This window comes from Lygodium microphyllum, chromosome 17, assembly GCF_053477565.2.
Source record: "Lygodium microphyllum isolate KBCC chromosome 17, Lygodium_microphyllum_v1.1.10, whole genome shotgun sequence".
Taxonomy (NCBI): Eukaryota; Viridiplantae; Streptophyta; class Polypodiopsida; order Schizaeales; family Lygodiaceae; genus Lygodium; species Lygodium microphyllum.
The window spans coordinates 91,871,364-91,893,831 of record NC_141151.1 but is presented as its reverse complement, the minus strand read 5'-3'; the positions used below and the strand labels follow the sequence as shown (position 1 = coordinate 91,893,831).

General features: G+C 43.7%; 1 protein-coding gene across 1 annotated transcript; it reads right to left on the bottom strand.

Moving 5' to 3' along the window:
- Positions 1-16,245: 16,245 nt before the first annotated feature.
- On the bottom strand, positions 16,246-16,981 carry LOC148022139 (large ribosomal subunit protein eL27y-like). Its single transcript, XM_087696808.1, has 2 exons — positions 16,933-16,981; positions 16,246-16,652 (listed from the first exon to the last, which is right to left on the bottom strand). Exons 1-2 carry the CDS (start codon positions 16,979-16,981, stop codon positions 16,246-16,248), a joined length of 456 nt encoding a protein of 151 aa, XP_087552934.1.
- Positions 16,982-22,468: the final 5,487 nt, after the last annotated feature.

Here is a 22,468-nt window from a genome sequence, read left to right as displayed (position 1 = left end):
GTTTAGGAGAGGAAATAAGAGAGAGAGAGAGGGAGAGTGCATTCTCTCTCTCCCTCTCCCTTTTGCTTGTTTAAGGTTTAAATCACTTTCTTTTTTGCTTGTTTAGGAGAGGAAATGAGAGAGAAAGAGAGGGAGAGGGAGAGGGAGAGGGAGAGGGAGAGGGAGAGAGAGGGAGAGAAAGAGAAAGAGAAAGAGAAAGAGAGGGAGAGGGAGAGGGAGAGGGAGAGGGAGGGGGAGGAAATGAGAGAGGGAGAGAAAGAGAAAGAGAGGGAGAGGGAGAGGGAGAGGGAGGGAGAGTGCATTCTCTCTCTCTCTCCCTTTTGCTTGTTTAATGTTTAAATCACTTTCTTTTTTGCTTGTTTAGGAGAGGAAATGAGAGAGAAAGAGAGGGAGAGGGAGAGGGAGAGAGAGGGAGAGAAAGATAAAGAGAGGGAGAGGGAGAGGGAGAGGGAGGGGGAGAGGGAGGGGAGGAAATGAGAGAGGGAGAGAAAGAGAAAGAGAAAGAGAGGGAGAGGGAGAGGGAGGGAGAGTGCATTCTCTCTCTACCTCTCCCTTTTTCTTGTTTAAGGTTTAAATCAATTTCTTTTTTGCTTGTTTAGGAGAGGAAATGAGAGAGAAAGAGAGAAAGAGAGGGAGAGAGAGAGGGAGAGAGAGGGAGAGAAAGAGAAAGAGAGGGAGAGGGAGAGGGAGAGGGGGGGAGGAAATGAGAGAGGGAGAGGGAGAGAAAGAGAGGGAGAGGGAGAGGGAGGGAGAGTGCATTCTCTCTCTCCCTCTCCCTTTTGCTTTTGGAGAGTGTTAGGATATATTGTGAGAGGGAGAGGAAATGCGAGAGAAAGAGAGGGAGAGGGAGAGAGAGGGAGAGAAAGAGAAAGATAACATATATTGGAACGATAACATATCCATGATTATGGTAATGGTATGCACTTTTCTTTTTTTATGGGTACCATTACATTGACTTCTTAAGAGAGCTAAAAATTAGTCATACACTTTATAAAGTCTAATTAGGAGATTTAAGATGCACGATAATAAACTTATCAATAATGGTATGCAATGTGCTTTGCCATGGGCCACGTACATTGGTGACTCTTTAAGATGGCTTAAAATTGGTCATATCCTTCATAATGTCCAAGTAGGGGATCTAATTGTGATATGCATAATTCATTGTTTTTGTATTAACTTTATAGGCATAGCAAATTAGAAACCATGCCAACTAGTCAACGGAAGGACTAAAAGAAAATGATACCCTAGATAATGGTAATTATGGTACTTCATCAAAATGAACCCAAAAGTATTGCTATAGAAGAAGAATCCCTTAAATTGAGCATGGGATATTTTCTTCAAATGTTATGACTATGAGTAGAATTGATTGAAACAAATTTTATTACTATAGTTGATAAATTTCATAGATGGCATTAATTTTAATACATGGACCTAGGACAAAAAAACCACATTTCTAAGATGCTTTTTGCTGAGACTGATTTATTATTAGACTAAGAGATCCTCAATGATGCTCATAAATGGATTACTTATACTCAAAGCCCTCTAGTGCAGTTGTATAAGTAATCCTAGTAGAGCCCCTCTAAGATACTCAAAGTACATAACCTAGAGACTGTAGCTAGGTATATAAGGTATAATGGTTGTACAAGAAGACACCTCAATAATTGACTTATCACCATTAAATCCCAAAGAAGAATCGTGTTCCATCCCCTTCAACTCTATATTCACCTCATGAAGAACTTCATTAATCATAGCATCCTTGTCACCAATCTTTTTGTTGCAATGATGAAGTAACATATTCATCACTTTTCCTTTTAGCATCTAAGGCATTATCCAATCTTTTAGTCAAGTCCAAACATTTAGTCTTCGACTCATGAACCTTATGAACCAATGCTTTTTTTTTTTACAATAACGAATAATTATCTACCGGGACAACCAAATCCTTGAGCATGGTATATGGCCGAGATATAACATCAATAAATCTCTCAACTACTATGTCCAATGCATTCTTTACATCAATCAGTAAAGCATTTCTTATATCTTGAAGTTTAGATTTCAACACCATGGATGCATCAATATCAACCTTAATGTTTTACAAAATTTGCTTCTCAAGCTCTTGCAGAGGCTAAAACCTCTCAAGCAAGAGCTTATGGTCAACTTGCAACTTGACATACATCTCCATAGAGCTATCCATTTGAGCTTCGTTTGTTGTAATGTAGATAAGATGGAAAACGAAGAAGGTCTTATTGTTCAAGATCGCGAGGCGTATCTTAATCAGCGTGTCCCATGTCCTTGCTCTCAATGCATGTTGGCAATTAGACGAAAACGCCGATTGTCTATAGAACACGTACAATGATTTGGCGAGTTTCAATCTGAGATCATTGATCAGGCGATTGCGGATTTTCAGCAAACGGTAATTTGAAGTTAATATTAATCATGCATTGTACTCGCAAGCTAATTGAAAACCATACACAATAAGATTGGGTCTTGTTGGCAAATTTTCTATCCAGGGAGGTGATGTCTCCTCCCAAGGGGGAGTGCACCCTTTGCGGCCAATTAGAAGAGTTTGTGGGCATGCAATGGATGGAGTGCAAGAGCCAATCCACCATTTGCAAAGCCAATCTATACCGTCAATACCAGAGGAGACAGACAACCTTCCAGACCTACCTACAAACTTGGAGCCTGAGATGGAGGCAATGATCGATGCATTGATTTCCATGGATGTCGAGACATCTGATCCACTTAGAGAGGAAGCATCCATACCATTATATGATGGGTGCCGAGTATTTCGGTTGAAGACATTGCTTGCACTCTTAAGTGTGCAAGCAAAATACGGGTGGAGTGATACGAGTGTGACCGAGTTATTCAGGTACCTTGCACATAGGCTTCATTGATTTTTTTTTTTGACACTATTATTACAAACATTTGTGCTTTTTCAAGGTGTTTTATGATTTTTTTCAGGTTATTGAAATATTATATATTACCACCTGCAAATACCATGCATGAGTATCGTGATGATGCACGACATGTTTTACGAAAGCTTGGCATGGACTACAATAACATCCATGCATGTATCAACGATTGCATACTGTTTCGAGAAGAATACGAGACTATGGAGACATGTCCAAAGTGTGGTGCTCACAGGCATCGACAGGACTTGCAAGGGCAAACCATCCCTCAAAAAGTTCTCAAACACTTTCCGCTCATCCCCCGCATAAACAACATGTTTCGTACGTCCGGCATGGCAAGCTTGACAACGTGGCATGTGTAGAGTAGGTCCATGGATGGAGTTCAACGAATATCAGCGGATTCGCGCGCATGGAGCCACATTGACTCTACCTTCCTAGGCTTTGCACGAGAGCCAAGGAATCTTCGGCTCAGTCTCACAATGGATGGTGTGAACCCATTCGGTCTGCGCTCAAATTTTTACAGTGTGTGGCCTATAGTCCTTGTCAACTACAACATCCCTCCATGGCTTTCTACGAAGAAAGGACATCTCATCCTTAGCTTGCTTGTCCCAGGCCGCTACAAAGTAAAAAATATGGACGTGTATCTTCTTCCATTAATCGATGAGCTTAAGATTTTGTGGGAGGAGGGGGTCACTGTGCAAGATATGAGCAGGCGCGATGGTCGGCGGTCAGCCAACACTCGATCCATTCTCATGTGGACGATGCATGAATTTTCAAGATTGGCAGAGTGCTCAGGTGAGAAGGCCTCTGTTCTCGCTGGTAATATCTATATTTTATCTCATTCAATCAAGTATTCACTAGGTCGTGGTGTCCTTACAGGTCTAGTTACCTCAGGTTATCATGCATGTCCATTGTGTGGGCCACAGTTAGACTCCCGAAGGTCATGAACCATGAAGAAGATGGTATATCAAGGTCACACCGCTTTCTTGCCGGAGGATCATGAACTCAGGGAAGGTTTCCTTGGACGACCTCCAACACGTATGAACGCTGCAAGCTGGTACAAGCTGAAAATGGTCAACCCGGAATCACATCCAAATGGAATGCGACGGTTCTCAGTTTTCTACAAGTTGCCATATTGGACCCACTTACAGGTCAACCACTTGTTGGATCCCATGCATATTTTAAAGAATGTGGGCAGCTTGCTATGGGACCACATCACAGGAAAGAGAGACACTATAGGGGCACGAATGGATTTGAAGGAGGTAGGTAAGATGGAGGTGCTTTGGTTGCAGTCGAGTGCTGATGGTAACGTGCAGATTCCTCACGCTCCTTGGGTTTTTTCCACTAAAGAAGAGCGCATTGTGAAGTAAGTAATCAAGTCTATCTGCACTCCGACGGGTATGATGCGTTCTCTCAGGTCCGCATTTTCTAAAGATGACCAATTGTCGGGGCTAAAATCCCATGATTGGCATAAGATATGTTAGGTTTGTGCTACGAATGGAGTGTAATTAGCGTGGGCATTTTGCAATTTGAAAAGTGGCCATTATTCATAATGCTTTCTCATTTGTGGCAGTTTGTCCTACCGATCGCGATCGCAGGATGCCTTACTCCAGAAATTCGCGGGGCCATTTACAAGTTGTCAACTTTGGTGCAATGGATCTCACAGAAATAGATTAAGACGTCCTCTATTGAATCCGCGAGGCGGGGAGTAGTGGAGACGGTTTCTCTTTGAGAAATACCTGCCCACTAGCATGCTCATGATACAAATCCACCTTCTTGTGCATCTTGTGGACGAAGTGGAGATTGTTGGACCTGTCCATATGCAATGGATGTTCCTCCTGGAGCACTTTATGAAAACCCTGAAAGGCTTTGTGCGACAACGAGCTCGGCCAGAAAGTAGCATGGCTGAAGGTTGGTTGGTGTCAGAGACGTTAGTGTATATTTCACAATGGCTACTAACAGTGGAACCAAACAATGAAATGCTATGGATGCTGAAGGACGATGATAGACTGACTGGAGATGTGGTGGTTGGAAATGGGATAGAAAAAAGAATGGATGCCTCAATGGAAGAGAAGGTGAATCACTTTTCTATGTTGCACCATGCCTCCATGGAGACATGGCTCGCCAAGTACCAGATTGCAAGGCAAGATCGAGAGGAAGTGCGAGCTGAATTCTGACGTAGTACGTGACATCGACCGATTCAATATCCCGAAGGCATGGAGGAGATGCCACGGTTTATGTCAACACAATGGTTGCATGGAGCCTTGACCGCAGCATCCAGCAAAGGGTCAGAGGTCTCAATGGAGGAGTGGAAATTCTCGAGGGGATGTAGTCCAAAGGTGATGAGGGGTTTAGAATCTGCCGTATCTAAATTTTATATGCCACATCTAATTTGAGTGTTTCAATGTATAGTACAAAATATATAGTGCAGCGTGGTTGCGCGGACGGCATTTTCGCGTGGAGCGTATTGACAAAATGCACTCCACAATGGATTGTGGTGTCATGGCAAGGTTCGAGCAAGAGAGCCGACGACGAGCAACGGATCCGAACACGGTTGTGGATGAGATGGAGTATTTTGGGAACTTGCAAAGTATTATTACAGTGGATTACCGTAGCTTCTCCATGATGATATTCGATGTGCAGTGGTTCAAAGTGGTACTTGGAGGAGCTGGAGCAACAGTTCCGCGAGGTCCATCGGGATTTCTCGAAATAGATTCCGAAAAAAAATGGATGGATTTGCGCGACACCTTTGTGTTGCCGGCCCATTGTGAATAGGTGCATGGAGTCATTTGCTTGCTAATTGTAATACGACATGGTTTATGTCACTGTGGTTTGAACTCGCTTTGTACGTGTTTGTGAATAGGTAATCTTCTATCCAAACCCCCAACAACCTCGATGGTGGTATGTTATACCTTCAACTCCCCGAAGTGCGAGATTATATGATCAAAGGGATGTTCCAAGCATAGATGAAGATAATATGCAAATAGAGGCGTCGATATTACAAGGGGTGGAGGCCGTCGAAAGCTTGGAGCCACCATCGGCTAACAATGATGGAAATACAGGAGTCCAAGAATTTTTTGAAAACGAGGCGGACTCATTCTTTTGTGGTGACATGTCTATCGACCTTGCAGTGTATGCGGAGTTGTGTCAGGAGATTAACATGGGACCATAGGATACTTCATACTTGGAGCATCCACTTACTCAATTTGTTGACCAATCTCTTATAAAGGTACATAAGATATGCATTTTAAGAGGGATTTTTTAAAAATGATTTATATTACTGTGCTTTGTATAATTTAAATTGATTATTCTAACACCATTTTTTATCTGTGCAGGTGACATTTTCAGGATGAGTCGAGGGATGAGCGATGAGGAGTTGCAGGACATCTTCGCACGCATGTCTCCAGACCAGCTCACGAGATTCAGAGAGATGGCAGACCAGGAGCTGTCTCGTTCTTCGTCAGGGCGCTCTGCTAGATCTACTTCAGCGCTGTCGAAGGGTTTTCGAAAGCAAAGTCGTGTCCACGGAGGACATTGAATAATTTCAGGATAGGAGGTTAATCTAGCAAAATCAGATTCAATTTAAAAGTTCAATTTCAGATAATATGTGACACACAATCAACTTCATCTGAATGGAAATCGCTCCAATAGGTCAGCTTGCTCCAACACCAGACATCACATAAAAATCGAATTAAATTACGAGTCTTTTCTCCTTTCTTCTTCCTTCTTTATATTTTTCACAGGATTTTGAGAAAACAGAGACAACAAGCAAGGAAGTGCTTCGTTGTCTAGGATAACCCGGGTCTGAATATCATTACTGGTTACTATGTTTCCAATAGTTAGCAAAGTATTCAGGAGAACAATGGTAACTCTTGCTGATTATCTTTACTTTAACACATCCTAGGCATTGAAGGGTAGCTGGCTTTGAAGAGTGCACATTAAGACTGTAATCCTTCTATCACTTTGAATTTGAACCACACATATTTGAGATAAATCCCAATCACAGGTGCTATTTCAGGGACATTGTCTGGAGTAATGGAGCCATCTGACAATGCAAGAGAACATTGGGAATCAGCTCATAACCCACAATAGGAATCTCTGAGGGCAGGTGCATTCGCAGTACATTCAGCATACTTCCCACTCCCTCAACTGTGTAAACCTGTAAATTTCTGTGGCTGAAAATAGCAATGCCTTCATCTGGTTATCTTGACCAGCAATATCACGCATTGATTCATGTACAAACTTGTGCCTTCTGTGTGAGGAGCTGGAGGTAGAGCTGAAGATAAAATTGAGAAAGGCTGTTGGAAACATCCACTATCAAAAGACTACCACACTATTCAATTCAGCAGGCAGCAGCTGTCCTACAGGCTTCAAAATCGCAACTTGGAGAAAAACCACCTGTTCTTCCCCGTTTTGAATCTCTCTTCAAATATTGCCTTGGTCTCCTTTCTTGTTTCAACTCTCTTAGCCTTAGTCTCGAGCTTTTCAGCAGTATCAATAGTCTTAAGATCAACGTCAAGAGTGTACCTAGTTGGCATAATGTGGTTGTAGTTGACAAGTTTGATAAAAGGCTTCAAGCGAGACCTCTTGGCAATCTTCTTCTGAGAAGCCTTCTTTATCACCTTCCGGGGGTACCTGTCGATGCCTGCAATCAGAGCATGGCCATAAGAGCGGCTCCACGTGCCATCATCGTTGTTCTTGATGATGACAGCCTTCCGACCTGCGTAGCGGCCCTGCAGGATGACCACCACCTTGTTGGGCTTCAGGAACTTTCCCCCTTCAGTTGCAGGTTTCCATCAACTTCCTCCTCAATGAAGTCTCCTCTTCAATTTCTCTACACGCCGGTGATAAATGATAACTTAACCACAATAATGTCGTGTTTCCTCCCTTCGGCTTCATCTCGGCTTCATCCACGCCTTTGTCATCCCGTTCCCAGCCTTCGTTTCAGGAGAGTTCACCAGTTTCCTTGTCGTTGAAGCTACATCGCCTCTGTCGGCTCTCCCATTAGCTTCGTCGTGGTCTCAGATTCTCGTCTTTTGTAGCAGCTTAGTCCTCACCTTCGTCCGCGATTGACTGTCTGCCATCTTCAGTAGGTTTTCGCCTCATCATCTACCATATAAGCCCCCGTCACCTCCTTCTTCGTCTTAGTCTTTAGCTGCACCATGGCCTCTTTGTCCTCTGCCTCTCCTTCTGCTACAGTGCTCACAATCCGATAGCTCCGTCAATGGCGTTCCTCCTTCCTCTATTTTCTTTCCTCCTTCATCTATTTTTCCCTCTCTCCCCCTTCTTCCCTCTTCGTAGATCTTCCCCTCCTGGATTTAGAGCATTCTCCCCCCAAAGCGCGGCTCTCCTGTCCTCAGATTAGCGTCCTCCTTTCCGAGATTCCCTGCGCGTCGACTCCCCTTTTTCTCCTCAAAATTCTACACTATATTATCCTCCTTCTCTCCCTCCAAAAACACCTTTCAAAAACAAAAGCTTCTCTTTTTCCCCCCTCAAAAGCACGACTCCTTTCATGAGCTCGAATATGCCTCCATTAAAGATGAAACACTTGAACCCAAAAAAAAAGACATGTCCCAACAAGTGCCTTAGATGTTGTACAAAACAAGAGCTTCATATCCTACTCACAAGGTCAAATGTCCATTCCCAGTTCCAATCTGTAAATTTGTGTGATTCCTTGGCTCATCACTATTCTCCCCTGTAATTTCCTCCAAAGATCTTCCCTTTGTTTCAGGGACAAGAAAAGTGAAAAAGAAACCCAGCTCATTGCAGTATTTGCTATTCACAGCAATAAGATTGATTGTGTACAGATTTGAGAAAATGCCCTCCTCTTACATCCCTAAAAGCAACCCTTCCATACGCTGAAAATAAATGTAATCACAACAACTAAATATGTACAAAGTACCAAATCCCATGCACAACTTTTGGGTGGTTTACACACCTCAAATGCGCAACAATACGACATCCACCCCCTCTAATCCTGCGCATCCTCCGGATGGGCCAACTACCCATGATCATTATCATCAAGATCCACAAACAAATCAATCTCTTCGTTATGCATTTCCGGTAGATCAACAAGATTTCCAGCCATATCATCTGTCTCTTCCATTGGAGTTTCTTGTCGTTGCTCTTCTCTCGAAAATTCTTCCAATGCATAATCCTCATCATCCCTTTTCTTGAAAATCTTGATTCTTTTTCCAGCAATAGGCACTCTAAGCACTGTCCCATCCAATTCTGTCAGCTTATATGTTGCATTATCAAAGACATGTCTGACTATGTATGGCCCAAACCATCTTTTCACCATCTTCCGAAGTGCAGTATGCTGATTTTCAAGACTGCTATCAAAGACCAATACCCAATCTCCTTCTTCTATTGCTCTTGGCCGCAAGCGATGTCTACTGTCAAACCTGTCCTTATTTCTCAGTCTAGCAACCTTCAACCTGTCAATAGCTAGCTGAATATCCTCAGGTCTCCTCTCCAACTGTCGAATCCGAAGAGCTAAGAGCTCCTCTCTCGTCAAATCCTCCTGCCATGGTAAAACTGACCAAGTCAAAGCACAAGTCTCAATCGGCATAACAGGTTTCTGACCATACATCAACTCTGCAGGCATATATCCTGTGGTAACACTATGAGTCGTACGATCAGCCCATAAAGCAAATGGTAGAAGTCTCGGCCATTCTCCAATCCGTCCTCTGCATGCTTTGGCTAATGCTTTCACTATCGGCGGATGCCCTCTTTCACTCTTTCCATTTCCCTCTGGATTGTATGCTGTGGTTAGAGCCAATTTGATTCCTAGCTGAGAGAAAAACTCCCTAGCTTCATCTGCATCCAATTCACCACGATCCACAGTGATCTTACCCACACAACCATACCTGCAGAAAATTTCCTCCAATAAGAACTTACACACTGCACTAGTGGTCTTCGTTCTCAAAGATCTGCCCTCAACATGATTGGTAAGATCCTCTCTAGCCAAAACAATGTATCTCATCTGCCATAGACCCATAGGCATGGTAACCAAATCAACTACCCACTTATAATGAATGCATAGCGGATAAGTCGGATGAAGCTCATCTCTATGACGCACTACTGAATACATCTGGCAGTCTCTGCAAGTCTCAACAAAGTGAGAAACATCTCTGTACATGCCTTTCCACCAATATTTCTCCCTGATTTTCTCATAAGTAGCCCATACTCCTCTATGACCAGCCCAAGGACTCTCGTGAAACTCCCTCATCACCTGTAACTGTGTCTCTCTATCGCAGACAACCCGCAAAGGTAATCCGCCTCTTTTCTTCGGATGCTTCCAAAGAAATCCGTCCTTGAGAAAATAACCATAGGCTTTCCTTCTGATCTTCTTGAACTCTTCATCTGTCCATTCATCTCTTTTGCTTAGTGTACTAAGGTACCTGCCAATCTGCAACCAATCTCCAACATAAAGTTCTTCTGTAAAAGCCATAATATCAAAGACATGACAAACATGATCAACCATAGTGGCTGAAATTTCTGCATCATCCTCTTCTGCAAGTAGAGTCTCCTCATCATCATACCTGGCTCTAGACAACATATCTGCCACTGAATTATCCTTCCCTGCTATGTGTTTAAATTTCGGATTTAATGACTTGATGTATGCAATCCATCTCAACATAGCTATATCCGGAGTAGAGCAACTCGTGATCATACCAATCAATGGCAAGCAATCTGTCTCTACCACAACTGAAGCTCCAATAAAGTACTCCTTGTCACATTTGAGAGCCGTCACAATCCCCAATAACTCCCTCTTGATTTGCGGATATCTCCTCTGTCTCTCGTTTAGGACTTTCGCCCCAAACCGAATAGCATACCTATTTCCATCTGCATCATCTTGACCCACAGCCCAACCTATGCCAATTGGACTAGTGTCAACTGTCAATACAATAGGCCTATCACAATTATAATCCGCTTTCCTGAGAGTAGGAGCATTCTGCAATAACTTCTTCAATTTCCGCATGGCTTTAGTGTGGCTCTCATCCCAATAGAATTTCTGCCCCTTTCGAAGCAGCTGATACAAACAATCTGCTATATGTGCAAAATGAGGTATCCAAATCATATAAAACACACAAGCACCAATGAATCTCCGTACCTCTGAAGTGGTAGAACAATACTCTGCAATCTTGCCTATAGCATTCACTTTATCAGGTGAGGGTTTCCTGCCATAATATCCACACATATGCCCAACAATGACAACCTCATTCACTCCAAAAACAGATTTTTGCCCTGAAAGTGTCAAGTTCACTTCTTCTAACCTGGCCAAAATCTTCTCACATGCTGAAATATGATCAGCCACAAAGTACCTGCATCCCTGCTCATTTAGGCTCTCACTCTTCTCTTCTTCTGCACACCCCTTAATGGGCACATCATCCAAGAAAGGCATAGTAAGCTGAGGTATGTAATCACGAAGGACCTTATGCATGGCATTCATCATATGCGCAACAGAATTAGTGGCACCTTGAGGCAAGGTACACATCCTCACAAGCCCAATAGGAGTTCTCATGGTGGTTATGTCTCTGCTTTCCAAAGCCAGCTGAAACTGATCATATCCTGAATACAAATCACCCAAAGAATAGATGGCACGTCTAGCAAATGCCTCTGCAAACTCATCCACAACTGGACCTATACCAACATTCCTGATAGTAACTCTGTTCACTGGCTGCATGTCCTGAATAAATCGGAGAGTACCATTCTTCTTTGGAACTGTAAACCACCTGTTTGAGTATGGTCCAGAGTGAAGGCTCAAGGATTCCCATCCTGATTTTCTCATTCAATAAATCAATCAGCTTTGGCAAGTGTGCTTTAGGCACTGGAATAGGTCGGAGATTTCATGGAATATGAGGAATAGTAAAAATAACCATAGGAGCAACAATATCAGGATTCACACATCCAATCTCATGTGGGACAAAAGCAAATCCCCTTCCATGACGCTCAAGCATCTCCTGAAAGCATTGCTTCTCCATGGGTAACAAGAAATCATCATTTCCAATTTTCAATTCAGCAAGTGTCTCTGCTGAAAATGTATGACCAATATGCTCCGGATTCCTCAAAATTTGCTGTTTAGCAGCCCTCTCTATTTGCTGATCACTGTCAGGTGGAAGCGGTACAGCAACCGGCTTCACCTTCTTATCCACAGTTTTGTATTTCGTGTCAACCCTGGCTTCATTATGCTCTTCTGCATTGCATAAACCTTGCTGTAAATCAGTAATTCTGCACTCCAATGGCTGAATATTCTCAGCCCTCTGCTCTATGGACTGCATAGAAACAGCCCCAAACTCTGAATGCTGAAATATTTCAGCAGTAAACTCTGTTGACTGAAATTTTTCAGCCCTCTGTCTCTCTGAAAGCTGATCATAACCAGCTGGAAACTCTGTTTGCTGAATTTCTTCAGCATTCAATACTCTTTGCTGAGTTACCTCAGCCTCTGACTCAATCTGTGACATAAAATCTGCAATTTCATGAAACATGTCCAGGGACTGCACTAATACATTACCATGACAATTCAGCATATCAGTTTTCAGCATATCTCTCATCTCTGTCATCGTATCTGCACAAATCACACTGTTATACATACCATCTATGTGCTCATCATCCTCCAAAATTCTTGCATTTTTCAAATTTTTCTCCTTCCTGCATATATACTGCCTGGCAGCTCTAGACAATCTAGAAGTCTTCTGATAGCTCATCGAACTGTTTACTGAAATCCCAACATAACCGGAGGAGAAAACACTGCTGCCAGGAGGCGAGAACTCCAATCTCCTCTCCTCTGTACCACCGTCGTCTCGCGAAACGGCGGTACCTAATGAAAACCCGAATCCCTCACAGTGGGTAAGGGTGCATCTCTGAGAGTATCCCTGTTTCTAACATGGTTCACACATACAGTCATAAACTGAACTGCTCTCATACCATCTTTACTGCGAATCCGTGCATAAGCAGATCCATCATCCATGACCTTTGTCTCCATGCGCATCTCTGTAATGAATGGCTGACCAAGAATTATGGGATAAGAGCATGAATCCTGCACAAAGAAATGAAAATCCTCCTCTACATCACCAATAGAAACCCTGACACTAGGGCAAGCAACATATAAATCACCTGCAGTGTTATTGGCGGCTCTCATACGCCACCCATGCTCTACATCCATAGGCCATCTGTTACTCTCATAAACTCCACGAACAATGAGATTAATCTCTGAACCATGATCAACCAATGCAACATAAGGCACCTGTTTCTCTCCAATCTTTACCATCGTCTCTGTAGTTGCCCTAGCCCAATGGCTCCGCGAAAAGTGACTACGCGGTATCAAAACAGGCTCATCAATTTCAGCATAATGCATAGGCTGAACCCTCTTCTCTACCTGCGGCAAAACAGAAGCATTATCAACCATAACCTCATCATCATCCTCATCCAACTCTCCAATCAAAACTCCCTGTGTATCAGTGGTAGCCAATGCATGTCTTTTCCTCTTCAGGACCTCCTGAAACTGATCCTGAAACTCTCTTTTTGAGATACCCAAAATCTCAGAAATAGTGAAAGTCACCTCACTACCAAGTATCTTATCATTAAAGATTTTCTTCATGTCTGTAGATGTCTCAATATCGGACATCAATCTGAATCCTGGCTGCTTTCTCTCTCTAGGCTCTTGCCTCTTTTCCCTCTTTTGAGCATCCTCCATCTGTCGATCTGGCCCTGATCGTGAAGACGGTCCTGCAGTAGGTGGAATAACAAACTCACCCCCTCTAGTCTTCTTAGCTGCACTTGGATTTTCTTCATCCCTCTTACGCTTCTCCTCAACAAATACATCTGCACCATGAGATTTAGCCAAATAAGCATAAATAGAATACCTGTCAACAGGCGAGTCCCAACCTGTCTCTGATCTGATGCTAGAGCCTGCGCTAGTCAAAACAGTTTGCTGAATTTTCCCCTTGTTTGCAGTCTCCATAGCATAAGTCCATAGTGCGGACTGAGTCTCCGATCCCTTCTCAATCTGTACTCCATATGCAGAAGCATCACCTCTAGCCGTCACATAAGAAGTACGCGCAGCCATGTCCTCCACTAACTTCTTCATTCCAGCTTTACCAAAGTTGGTAGCAAGTGGAGCTCCTGTCTCAGTCAACCAAATCTTACCATCTTGCCCCCAATATACCAAATTCTTCCTCCTTGCATCCTGGAAAGAGTCACAATCCCTGCAATGCTGATGCTCCGTACTATCACACCAAATACATCTCCGATCTCTCCTAGGTGCACTAGGAGCACTCCTAGGTGCAATAGGAGCACTAGAAGAAGTAGCAGGCGCAGTCGAAGCAAACTGCTCCTTCAACTTACCCACCAACTCCGCTTTGACTGACTCAAGTGTCAAATCTGTGATACCTTTGATTATGTCATCAAGAGAAGTAGGCACCGATGGAGCGGATGGTTTTGGAGCAGAAGGTGTAGGCATCGGTCGTGGAACAGGAGGAATAGGTGGAGTAGAAACAGTAGGCACTGGCATAGGCCAAGAAACTGGCTGAGGAGGAGAAGAAATAACAGGGATAGAAGTAGGCATAGGAGCAGATGATGGTGTAGGTGTCATGGAACCATTCTGTAGGCGAGTCTTCCATATTCTCCTCTTGGTCAATGTCGAGACTACATCCTGAGCATCCTGCCAATCAGTTTTAAGACCCATAGGCTTCGTGCGATCTTCAAGAAGCTCACCCAATTCTTCTTGAAGAGCAGGATCTGCAGCTTGCAAGAAAAGCTCAACTTTTTCAACATCCAATGCTCTTTGTTCAATGGCATCAAGCTGACTATACCTTTCCTCAAATTCTCGAATCAACTCCGAAGCAGCAAGACCTTTGTTTGGCATGTAGACCCACTCTCGGAATGACCGTCGAGTAGCCATACCAAAGTCCTCAAGGAAATATTCTTCTTTAAGAGCCTTCTTAAAATCTTGCCAATGTGTATTTTGAATAAATAAATCAGTCACCTTTGTCCTCAAAGCAGGTGTGACAAGACGAAGGAAATACTTACTCATAAGTCCAGCAGGAACTCCAAAGAACCCCATCTTGATCTCATATGTCTTCAAATATGCTGAAACATTACGCCCGTCAAATAGCTTCTTCTCACTCTCAACTGCTTCAATAGCCTTAGTCGCGCTGTTTGCATTCTCCTGCTCCGAATAGAGTTGCCTTTGCTGAGACAACTGTTGTTGATGCAATTGTTGTTGCTGCTGCATATACATTTGTGTTTGCTGATTTTGGAGCTGCATATACATGGACATATTCTGCAAAATCTGTTTTAGATCCTCCGTTGAAGTACTTGACGCAGCAGTCATTGAGGGAGCTGAAGTAGAGGCAGCTGGAGTTGTAGAGGAAGCTGAAATAGAGGCTGAAGTGTCTCCCATCCTGAAATTTCTGCGACGCTTTCACGTCGAGTTCACCAAAGATGTCGAAGGGTTTTCGAAAGCAAAGTCGTGTCCACGGAGGACATTGAATAATTTCAGGATAGGAGGTTAATCTAGCAAAATCAGATTCAATTTAAAAGTTCAATTTCAGATAATATGTGACACACAATCAACTTCATCTGAATGGAAATCGCTCCAATAGGTCAGCTTGCTCCAGCACCAGACATCACATAAAAATCGAATTAAATTACGAGTCTTTTCTCCTTTCTTCTTCCTTCTTTATATTTTTCACAGGATTTTGAGAAAACAGAGACAACAAGCAAGGAAGTGCTTCGTTGTCTAGGATAACCCGGGTCTGAATATCATTACTGGTTACTATGTTTCCAATAGTTAGCAAAGTATTCAGGAGAACAATGGTAACTCTTGCTGATTATCTTTACTTTAACACATCCTAGGCATTGAAGGGTAGCTGGCTTTGAAGAGTGCACATTAAGACTGTAATCCTTCTATCACTTTGAATTTGAACCACACATATTTGAGATAAATCCCAATCACAGGTGCTATTTCAGGGACATTGTCTGGAGTAATGGAGCCATCTGACAATGCAAGAGAACATTGGGAATCAGCTCATAACCCACAATAGGAATCTCTGAGGGCAGTGCATTCGCAGTACATTCAACAAGTACATTCAGCATACTTCCCACTCCCTCAACTGTGTAAACCTGTAAATTTCTGTGGCTGAAAATAGCAATGCCTTCATCTGGTTATCTTGACCAGCAATATCACGCATTGATTCATGTACAAACTGGTGCCTTCTGTGTGAGGAGCTGGAGGTAGAGCTGAAGATAAAATTGAGAAAGGCTGTTGGAAACATCCACTATCAAAAGACTACCACACTATTCAATTCAGCAGGCAGCAGCTGTCCTATAGGCTTCAAAATCGCAACTTGGAGAAAAACCACCTGTTCTTCCCCGTTTTGAATCTCTCTTCAAATATTGCCTTGGTCTCCTTTCTTGTTTCAACTCTCTTAGCCTTAGTCTCGAGCTTTTCAGCAGTATCAACAGTCTTAAGATCAACGTCAAGAGTGTACCTAGTTGGCATAATGTGGTTGTAGTTGACAAGTTTGATAAAAGGCTTCAAGCGAGACCTCTTGGCAATCTTCTTCTGAGAAGCCTTCTTTATCACCTTCCGGGGGTACCTGTCGATGCCTGCAATCAGAGCATGGCCATAAGAGCGGCTCCACGTGCCATCGTCGTTGTTCTTGATGATGACAGCCTTCCGACCTGCGTAGCGGCCCTGCAGGATGACCACCACCTTGTTGGGCTTCAGGAACTTTCCCCCTTCAGTTGCAGGTTTCCATCAACTTCCTCCTCAATGAAGTCTCCTCTTCAATTTCTCTACACGCCGGTGATAAATGATAACTTAACCACAATAATGTCGTGTTTCCTCCCTTCGGCTTCATCTCGGCTTCATCCACGCCTTTGTCATCCCGTTCCCAGCCTTCGTTTCAGGAGAGTTCACCAGTTTCCTTGTCGTTGAAGCTACATCGCCTCTGTCGGCTCTCCCATTAGCTTCGTCGTGGTCTCAGATTCTCGTCTTTTGTAGCAGCTTAGTCCTCACCTTCGTCCGCGATTGACTGTCTGCCATCTTCAGTAGGTTTTCGCCTCATCGTCTGCCATATAAGCCCCCGTCACCTCCTTCTTCGTCTTAGTCTTTAGCTGCACCATGGCCTCTTTGTCCTCTGCCTCTCCTTCTGCTACAGTGCTCACAATCCGATAGCTCCGTCAATGGCGTTCCTCCTTCCTCTATTTTCTTTCCTCCTTCATCTATTTTTCCCTCTCTCCCCCTTCTTCCCTCTTCGTAGATCTTCCCCTCCTGGATTTAGAGCATTCTCCCCCCAAAGCGCGGCTCTCCTGTCCTCAGATTAGCGTCCTCCTTTCCGAGATTCCCTGCGCGTCGACTCCCCTTTTTCTCCTCAAAATTCTACACTATATTATCCTCCTTCTCTCCCTCCAAAAACACCTTTCAAAAACAAAAGCTTCTCTTTTTCCCCCCTCAAAAGCACGACTCCTTTCATGAGCTCGAATATGCCTCCACTAAAGATGAAACACTTGAACCCAAAAAAAAAGACATGTCCCAACAAGTGCCTTAGATGTTGTACAAAACAAGAGCTTCATATCCTACTCACAAGGTCAAATGTCCATTCCCAGTTCCAATCTGTAAATTTGTGTGATTCCTTGGCTCATCACTATTCTCCCCTGTAATTTCCTCCAAAGATCTTCCCTTTGTTTCAGGGACAAGAAAAGTGAAAAAGAAACCCAGCTCATTGCAGTATTTGCTATTCACAGCAATAAGATTGATTGTGTACAGATTTGAGAAAATGCCCTCCTCTTACATCCCTAAAAGCAACCCTTCCATACGCTGAAAATAAATGTAATCACAACAACTAAATATGTACAAAGTACCAAATCCCATGCACAACTTTTGGGTGGTTTACACACCTCAAATGCGCAGCAATACGACAGCGCGATCGGATGCTTCGGCTTCGAGCAGACGATCTCGACTCTCACGACTTGGGCCAGAGGGAGGGACTACATCGGGATCAGGGGGATGCTGCTGTGGAGACACGGATGTGGTGTCTCCGTCTCGTCGTTTAGCTGGAGCTGCATCACCTCCAGGATTTGTCACACCTGTGGGGACGTCTACTCCAGTTACTCCGGCTTTTGCGCAGTCGTCAGTAGGTGGCACCCCTTTGGGTGCCATTCCGAGAGAGGTTAGCCCGGTGGGTACACCGAATGTAGAGGGGTCTCCTGGATATGCCCAGGAGCGTGGACGCAGATGGGAGAGGACCCATCTTAGGCAGACTCCTAGGGGTTATGGATATCTGGTCGATAGTAGGTCAGGAGCCATCATCATGAATGATGAGGGGAGGAGGGTGATGGCTCGCATGAGAGAGTTGTGCCAACAAGTTTTTCGGCACAACGTCCTAGATCATTGGAAGAACATACCGGAGGGGAGCAAGGACTACATAGTAGCATCCTTGCACAAGGAGTTTCCGATGCCAGCCGTAGTAGATAGATTCTCTACGGGCTGGATGATGGATTGCATGCATGTATACATGCCACATAGACGATCCGACGTACGCAAGGCAATCAAGAGTGGGGCTGCAAAGCCCGAGTGGTTAGATGCAGACGATTGGCGCCGGACTGAGGGAGGAGGCTACAGATTCTCCAGGACGTTGGAGTCAGTAGCGCAAGGCGGCGAGGGCACGACTCGAGGCCAGAGTGGTCCATCATCTTGGGAGTGGTGGCCACAGGACATATTTGGAGGACTTTGTAAGTTTTTTTTTTTGTTTTGCTTATTTGTTTTTTGGAAATATTCTTTGTACTGACAATCATGTTCCTGAACTGTATTGGAATGCGACGAAACTTCACACTTGCACTCGTTAGGTGGCCAAGAGCCCAAATTTATTTATTTATTTTTTAAAGTGCTTGTAGATCCTTGGTCCGAAGTCCTAGCATCTAGAGCCACTTTTTTGAAAAAAGAGTGCTTGCATATCCCTGGTCCGAAGTCCTAGCATCTGGAGCCACTTTCCTGGCAGGAAAGTGGCTCCAGACGCCAGGACTTAGTACCAAGGGTCTATAGGAAACTTTTTTTCAAAAGCCAGGAAAGTCGCTCCAAACGCTAGGACTTTGGACCAAGGGTCTGTAGGCACTTTTTTTTTTAAAAAAAAGGGCTATTGGCCACCTAATGAGTGCATGTGTGAAGTTTCATCGCATTTCGATAAAAGGTTATGGATTTATGATCACACAATGGACAGCGTATGAAGATGCATTAACCCAGTTTTGGGGTTTAAATGGGTTAAAAGTTCATTCTTCTTCTCATTTTCACATCTTGCTTTCTTTGCTTCCTCCATTTTCACATCCCTAACCTCTGTCTCTTCTCTGTCTTGCCCTTTTTGAGCTTGCATGGCACGCACCAAGCAATCATGTCGTTGTTTTGGCCCCTGGAAGACATCACGCCAAGGCCCCCCACCTAGAGCACAAAGTGGAGCCTCCTCTAGTGCAGCAATAGGTGCTCCCCATAGAGCACAAGGACCACCACAGAAGAAGAGGAGATGGAAATCGGGCATTGTCGCCCTTCAAGAGATAAGGAGAATCCAAAGCGGATACGAGCTTCTCATCCCAAAAAGTTCTTTTCATAAGGTTGTTCTAGAAGTCATGCAAAACTTGGAGCTGAAAGGAATGGGAAGTTTTTGGGCACGAGCGCGGGATGGCTCACCAACAAGAAGGTGGACTGCTATAGCTATGGAGGCCCTACAAACAGCTGCAAAGAGGTTTCTCATCGACTTGTTTGATGATACACAGCTTGCGAACATCCATGCAAAGCATGTCACAATCACAGATAAAGATATGAACTTTATCATTCGGCTTCGACATACCAAGGGGACTCCGCCATAGTTTACTAGATTAATGATGCAAGGTTTATAATGAGTGTTATAGCGCCATAACATCTTGGAAGGCCAAAATTTTTTGTATACTCTACCACATTGGAATATTTATTTATATATACATAATATCTCATGCGATGTGTACTGAATTTAAATAATTGAGTAAAGTTGTTTTGTTTTGTTTCTTGAAATGCATGACTCGTAATTTTTGTTTAACGTACAAATGCATCAAAAGTAGTAATACATACGGATACAAGTTACATTATTGCTTATGCACAATTGCAAGTGCAGTACTACGCGTTGAATTATGTTAACGTATGTGAATTCGTCATTCACGTACCACACATTATCGTCACACTTACATAATCAAAAGTACAGTACTACGCATTGAATTATGTTAACGTATGCAAATGCATCATTCACGTACCACACATTATTGTCACACTTATATGAACCACACATTTATTTAATAAATATTTATTTGTAGGGACAAAGTAAAGTATCTTATATTCATCAAGAAAAATACATGTAATGGCTGTTAGTGATGGTAGATACAAAAAGCCGATAGCCAACAAGAACTCTCAATTGTTCCTTGGCTTTTTCATCAGTGGAGAGGAGGGGCTAGCTTCCGATGAAAATATAAGTTCCGTATTTGCTTTAAAAATGGTGTGCTCCCCCTTCAGTTCTTTCTTCAGGAGAAGCGAATCTGACACTTTAGCGAGGTCGCCTAATGTAGCAAGCACACACATTACTCCACCATGCATTTGGTCAAACAAGAAGTGGTCAAACAAGTAAAGAAGCTTTGACCGCTTGATTAGCACCACCTTCTCCAAGCTAGATGCCACAAGTATCGCTCGAAAAGGTCCAAACTTGGTCAAAGCTCAAATTTTCATGATTATTTCTTACCCTCCTGGTGAGCACTTCTTATGGAGGACCACCAAATCTGCAACAAGGTTACCAGACGCCAGCAGGGTAGCTGCAGGCATCATTTTTTGCCAAGATTTCACCGGTGGACTTCAAGGGACCCCTACCGTCAAGTTTCATTGCATAAAAATATATGGTAGTTAGAAATCTTACCTTCTTCAGATCATCTTGCAAGAGATAGAGAGTACACAACAGATAAAAGGAGAATTAGTAAATTCTTTAACTTCAAACAATTGATACAAAGATGGCTTTCTCCACCCGTGTGCTTCCACTGTGTGAAGCTTAGATGGCGATCTAGACAGAAGATAGGTGAAGAGCTTACGGCTAGCTAGAACAACAACTCTGACTGGGTGAAAGATGAGCGATCGATGGCTGTGAAGGGGTTTAGCTTTTATAGCCTGCGAAGGTCGTGAGGTTGGCCTGACCAACCTACCATATAAGCCTCCACTAGTCGGCTAGGGAATATTCCCTTTACCATCGGGCCAGGGGCGCTGCCCCCGAACCCCCGCCCCCCAGCCAGGGGCTGCTTTCGCGGCCCCCGAACCCCACAATAGGGGCCCCTTTTCACTCCCTTACCCCGCAACTCGATGCAATGCGCCTCGAGTTGCTACCAGCTTAACCACTCCATCTAACCCAAAGATTAGACCCACAACGGTCACCTTTTTGCCATCTGGTCACATAGACCTCATCTGATATACAAGTCAGGACTCAACCAATGTCCGGGCTCACATTTGGCTTCTCCTCATAATGGGGGCCTTACAACTTTGAGCATCATGGATCATTGGTAGCAGCTAATGAGGGTGGGGCATTGATCATATCTAACACCCCCCCTCAATGTCCACCCATAGGTGAACTATCTCCTCGGCCCAATGCCGAGTCTCTGAAGATGAACTTGAAGCAAATCCTTTGTAAGTGCTTTGGTGAAGATATCCGCTCCATTCTCCTCTGTTGGACAGTAGACTAGTTCCACTATCCCATCCTCCATCAAATCACGCACATAGTGATACTGGATCTCTATATGTTTGGTGCGTGCATGAAACACTGGATTTTTGGCAATGGCGATGCAACTTTGATTGTCACATCTTAGCACAGTTGGTTCTTCATCCTGCACTCCCATATGCCATAGAATCCTTCTCAACCACACTACTTCACATGTAGCAAAACAAGTTGTCTTGTACTCTGCTTCGGTAGAAGACAATGCCATTATTGGTTGCTTCTTACTAATCCAAGAGAAATTTCCTGAACCCAAAGAGAAACAATAATCAGAAACTGACTTTCTAGAATCACTGTCTCCTACCCAATCTAAGTCACAGTTCCCCACAAGAGAAGTTTCGAAACTGTATGTGATACCATAGTCAAGAGTTTTCTTCAAGTATTTGAGTTTGGTTTTAACTTGTTTCTCTTCTCATCTGGAACATGTGCATAACATTCACATCCAAAAATTCTGAAATGTGAGACAGATGGTTTCTTACCAGTGTAAGCCTCATGAGGTGTTTTTCCCTTGAGAGCCTTTGTGTAGCTCCGATTTAGAATGTAGACTGCAGTATTAACAGCTTCAGCCCAAAAATGGTTAGGCAGTTCCTTGCCCTTTAGCATGCATCTTGCCATCTCCACAATGGTGTGATTCCTGTGTTCCACAACACCGTTCTACTGAGGTGTGTGAGGCGTCATCAATTGACGCTTGATCCCTTTGCTCTTGCAAAATCCTTCAAACTCCTTTGAGTTGAACTCACCACCACCATCTGTTCTAAATTTCTTCACACTTTTCCCTGTTTCATTCTC

What these genes read in the sequence shown, in the direction of transcription:
- LOC148022139 (XM_087696808.1), bottom strand. Translation starts at nt 16,981, where the DNA reads ATGAGGCGAAAACCTACTGAAGATGGCAGACAGTCAATCGCGGACGAA. An exon ending in ACAGTCAATCGCGGACGAAG is followed by an intron (nt 16,653 to 16,932) that starts GTGAGGACTAAG and finishes CTGCAACTGAAG; the next exon opens with GGGGAAAGTTCCTGAAGCCC.